The 5,645-nt window shown below is 37.9% G+C and overlaps 1 protein-coding gene across 3 annotated transcripts in view; it reads left to right on the top strand.

Moving 5' to 3' along the window:
- The window catches only part of LOC106471860 (sodium-independent sulfate anion transporter-like), a 68,511-nt gene that overhangs the window by 59,202 nt on the left and 3,664 nt on the right, over positions 1-5,645 (top strand). For all 3 annotated transcript variants that reach the window (XM_022400473.1, XM_013932484.2, XM_022400474.1), the window contains one exon: positions 959-1,046. In XM_022400473.1, coding sequence (XP_022256181.1) covers positions 959-1,046 — 88 coding nt within the window. Of the gene's footprint in view, positions 1-958; positions 1,047-5,645 lie in introns of those variants that run through there.

The raw sequence follows: 5,645 nt of genomic DNA, 5'->3' as shown, positions 1-5,645 counted from the left end.
GTTTAACTTCAACACACACTATAATTCACAACGATTCACGCACTTTACTTACGACTTGACTCGATTATCTGTTTCTGTCTCTTCAATCTGCAATTATTCATGCTGTCAGTTCTTTTGCCGGCTTATATATACAAAAATAGAGGGCGCATAGAGAAAACTAGAGGTGCCACGAACAGACAAGATCCTTCTAGAATCTCATGACGTGTTATTAGCGTCACGTGACTTCCGCTGTTGTAACACACTAAATTATAGTTTGTTCGGCATCAGACCAAACTAAGTTAGTTTGATATCACTAAATTATAGTTTATTCGGCATCAGACCAAACTAAGTCAGTTTGACATCACTAAATTATAGTTTGTTCGGCATCAGACCAAACTAAGTTAGTTTGATATCACTAAATTATAGTTTGTTCGGCATCATACCAAACTAAGTTAGTTTGATATCACTAAATTATAGTTTGTTCATCATCAAATCAAACTAAGTTAGTTTGATATCACTAAATTATAGTTTGTTGGCATCAAACTAAGTTAGTTTGATATAACTAAATTATAGTTTGTTCGGCATGAAACTAAGTTAGTTTGATATCAACCTCTTAAGCTTTAGAGCTTCTTTAGACAATAATTTTTCACATTACCTGGTTGGTTTTAGTGCAAAGTCATATCGATATTTTAGCATTGAAAGATTGTAAACTTACTCCTGACCCACCAAGGGACAATTTTTGTTGTATACTAAATGATAGTCACACTATTCTACCATCAGAGCTTACATAATAATTTATTTGTGCCACCCTCCAACCCCCGATCAATTAACATCTGTTGCCAAATGGTTCAGAGAACAAAGTCTTACTCAACAGATGGGTTTATTTTTGGTGAAGGGCAGGTATCATCTGAACTAAATAAAGATACTTGAACAAGCCTGTATATTCAATGCTTATAACAAATGAAATTCTCTTTTCTAGCCATCAATCACCAGGACCATTCTAGGAACTCAGCCATCAGTTTTCTTGTACTGTAAGTCAGTAGAACAAGTTCAAGATGTCATTAAACGTATGTATATCAAGATGTGTTTTATACTTTAATAATTTGATTTTGATCTCTTGTAACTTCCAATTCCAAAACATACATACCATCTGCAGACACATAGCTATTCCTCGATCTTCACTTTGCCCATCTAAGCATTGATGTCACTTGCTTCAGTCTTTTATACCCCACTTAAATGCCTTTGGTGATTTTTGGCCTTGTAACATTCTTCACGTACGTCAATGCACCCTCTATCCTGGTGCTGTATATAAGCACCTCACTCAGACAATGTAACTATTTTTTCTCTACAAAGCATTTGGTCACCGTTTTCTCTGTATTGCTGTGCTTTGTTACGTTCTGGATTGTGATTTTGGCATTGCTCTGTGGATTAACGTACAATTAACATTTCTTTAAAAAAATTAAAAATAGATGCGCTATTTTCGGGCATGAATTCCTCATGTTACTGTTGCCAGTCTGGAGGCTCATCAGACTTCCACTATTCCGTCTCTGTTATCTCGCATCTTTCTATGGTCGAGGGGGGGGGGTCACTCTCACTTGAAACTGTCTATGGTTTGATCAGTTGTGAGATGAAGGCATATATTCAGCCCGGAGTGTTTCTCCTGGGAGTTCTGGGGGAATTTGGACTCAGTTCTTCCGGCACCTTTCTTTACTAAGTCGGCTTCACACGAGGTCAATTTGGATGAACCAACACCTGTTCTTTTTCTTCAATTAGTCATTCAGGTTTGTGAGATTTGGGGGTTTTCCTCAGTTACCTTTGAATCTACTCCTTCCTGATGGCTGAAAGGTTTGAGGGTGACTACTTAGTTTTTCGTCTTTCACCTGATATTGCTATTCATGCTGGAAGATTTACTGCTTTATTACGTGACGTGATAGATATACCTTGTACCCTCATTTATCTGTTTGTATGCTTTGGCATCACCATCACCAGGTGAATGTATTGTTACGCCTCCGTTCGTTAGTTAATTTTCCGTAAAAATTCTTTCCGAAGAAACTTTAGCAATACAAGTCTTTTCATAAATAAAACTGGTTTATTCTTTCTAAATACAACTTTGCAATACACTTAATTTCCATGGTCACGCTATAACAAACGCTATAATTCACAACGAACGTCTCACGTGCTCAAAAATATGTCTCTCTCTGTCCACAGTTCAATTACACATTACATTATATTGTTGCCGTCACGTCTTGACCATCTTATATATAAAAGAATACCGAACCTAGTAAACGCTAGAGCATTCAGGAAGGGACGTGAACGTTCCAGAAGTTCATGACGTGTTACTAGCGCCACGTGACTTCCCCTGTCGTATCAGTATATTTCGATTCCATAGACTAAATTTGCTTTTGTATATGTGGGGTTCCAGACCGCACCCTGTGATCACTTTGAACAGATCACAGTTCTTGTATTTGTTGAACCCTCACTCTTGTTCTGAAAATTTTTCTACCCCCCCCCCAAAAAAAAAACAACAACAACAAAATTTTGTTGGAAGCCTATCAAGTTTTACAGCTGTTGGAGAACCAGACCCAGCATTCGAAAACTATGAAGAAAGGACCAACAAAGGGGAAACCAGACTACTAATAATTATAAACCAAGAGAAAGCTAAGAAATTGATGTTGTTCTTCCAGTAGTTCCCTTTTTATCTGTTCATGAAACATGAAATAAGTTTATGAGAAGGAACTGAAGTAATATGAAAGTTATTCAATAAACAATGTAGACTCATAGGAAGTAAAGAACAATGTACAGGCCTTTATATGCATACAGAAATCAACACAGATATAAAAGCTATCTTAATCTTAGATTAAGTGGCATGTACACTGATGATGGTCAGGTCAAGTGGCACATATACTAACGATGGCCAGGTCAAGTGACTCATATACTAATGATGGCCAGGTCAAGTGGCACGTATACTAACGACAGCCAGGTCAAGTGGCACATATACTAACGATGGCCAGGTCAAGTGGCACGTACACTAATGATGGCCAGGTCAAGTGGCACGTATACTAACGATGGTGAAATTCTTACGGTTCAGTGACTACCTCAGTTGAACTTATATCAACAGCTGAATGATATAATAGAGAAACCAGTAAATCAGAAAGAAAAAAAGAGGACTTGGGTTTAAACTAAAACATGTTACTTGTAAAGTTTGGGTTGTGACAAAGTATTAACATGACTGTTAGTTTAGATTTCTATTTAATGACATAACTGTGAGTACAGAAATAGCCACTAATGGGACTGTACACATACATGAATAGAGAATAGTTTACAGCCCATAATAATGTGACTGTCCATCAAAATAAAGCAACAAATCACGTTTCTGTTAAAGCATGTGCACAGAAATAAGCAGACATGACCTCTTCTCTTAGAACACAATGTAGAATTTCTCACCTTATGTATCCTATAATGTTTATAACAAGAATTCCCCACGGAAATAAGCTTGCATTTTAAATCTGTGAAAACGTTTATTGCAGTATATTGTTACGACAGAAGTAGTCACGTGATGCTGGTAACACGTCATGGGTTTCTAGAAGGATCATGACTGTTCCCAACAACTCTAGTCTTTTCTACGCATCCTCTATTTTAGTATAGAAGCCGGCAAATAAAGTGACAAGATAGATAATTGCAGACAGGCAGAGACAGAGATGGACAATTGAGTCAAGCACGATGGCGACCAAAAGTGAAGTGCATGAATCGTTGTGAATTATAGCGTGTGTTTAAGTTAAAGTGACTGTGGAAATTAAGTGTATTGCAAAGTTGTATTGAGAAAGAATAAATTAGTTTTATTTAAGAAAGGACTTGTATCACTAAAGTTTCATCGGAAATAAATTGTATACAAAATTAACAAACGACCAGAGACGTAACAATATACTGTTACATCTCTGTTCGTTAGTTAATTTTCCGTATAATTTCTTTCCAAAGAAACTTTAGCGATACAAGTCCTTTCTTAAATAAAACTGGTTTATTCTTTCTGAATACAACTTTGCAACACACTTAATTTCCACAGTCGTGCTATAACAAATGCTGTAATTCACAATGAACGTCTCATGTGCTCGACTCAGAAATACTCTCTCTCTGTCTGCAGTTCAATTACACATTATTGCGTCACGTCTTGACCTTCTTATATGTACAAGAATACCGACTCTAGTAACCTCTAGAAGTTTCATGAACGTTCTAGAAGTGCATGATGTGTTACTAGCGTCACGTGACCTCCGCTGTCGTAACACTGCCCATTCCTTAGTATTGTTCATCCCGAACAATAGCCACTTACATTAAACCAATAAACAATTAACAATAATTTAATTAAATGTACAGAATTTATAAACACAAAATTACAATTCAACAAAGTCTCTTAATTTTACGGGACGTATCTTCTTCTGTACTGATTTTCGTCTCGTTGCCTTCTGCATCATGTGGGGTTCATATGCTTCATCAGGAAATGTCCTATCATCGGTAACAGTCACATCACTGGTAGTTACTTCATCAAGGGCTTCACTGTTTCCCTTCTCAAAACCAGGTAGAGTTTCTTCTTCGACAGTGGCTTTTTCAGGTGACACGTCTTCAGCAGCATCATTTGCTCCGTTATTCACTTTGTTCCAACTGAAATGTCCTGGACTGTGCTAATGCTAAAGTCTATTGGCATGCACCACCTTCGGTTTACCTCGCCAACCACATTTTACCCGGAAAGTCACGTCTGAGAGATGATCCACTGTGTCATATGGGCCTTCCCATGGAGAAGTCAACTTAGGAACTTCCCTTTGGTCTTCCTGGGATTATACAACCACACCTTGTCTCCTGGTTCAAAGCTGACTTCAGTAGATCTCTTATCATAAGTTAACTTCAGTAGATCTCTTATCATAAGTTAACTTCATCGAATCAGCAGACGTTTTCATCTATCCGTTCAAATACCACTTTCAGAAGTTTGGGGCAGAGGACCAGCAATGTCAATGGCTACTCTTTCCATTGGTGCATCAACTTGATATAACTTCATTGGAGCACGACCCTTATGCTTGGGTCCCCTTTTAGCACAACATTATTCCACATCTTGCCTCATATCTATCCAGTAAAATCTTGGACGTAGGTGACTCAATGTCTTCTTAATTACGATGTCCTCCTGTTAAAGTATCATGGGATTGATGCAGCACAACTTCCCGTAACTTGCTCGGTATAACCGTTTGCCAGGTCGTCACTTTCCCATCTCAGGAGAAGAATACCATCTTCAAGCTTCAACTGGTCCCATTGTGCCCAATAGTTCTTTGTCACAGGGCTTAGACTAGACACCTTCTCCCAAGCAGGGTGCAAGACACTTGCTTTTAGAAAATCAATTATTGGCTTCAAATCTTGGTCTTTCTCCTGCTCTGATTTAATATCTATACCTGGTTCCATTTCATCATCATCAACTCTTTCAGTCGGCTTGACTTCAGCTTGACGGTACCTGGTTAGCTCAACCTCTCTTTTGTAGCAATGTTTGCAGTCATTTTTGCAGGGTCTTCGGGTCAGTCCATCGGCATTACCATGAGATTTTCCTTCTCTATATTCAATATTATAATTATACTGGCCTATCTTTCTGATCCAATGTTTCAGTTGTCCCTCTGGGTTCTTTAATGATCTTA

The sequence above is a fragment of the Limulus polyphemus genome, unplaced genomic scaffold (genome assembly GCF_000517525.1).
Source record: "Limulus polyphemus unplaced genomic scaffold, Limulus_polyphemus-2.1.2 Scaffold4909, whole genome shotgun sequence".
Classification (NCBI taxonomy): Eukaryota; Metazoa; Arthropoda; class Merostomata; order Xiphosura; family Limulidae; genus Limulus; species Limulus polyphemus.
Note: the sequence above shows the minus strand (reverse complement) of the source record. Positions and strands in the feature narration are given on the sequence as shown.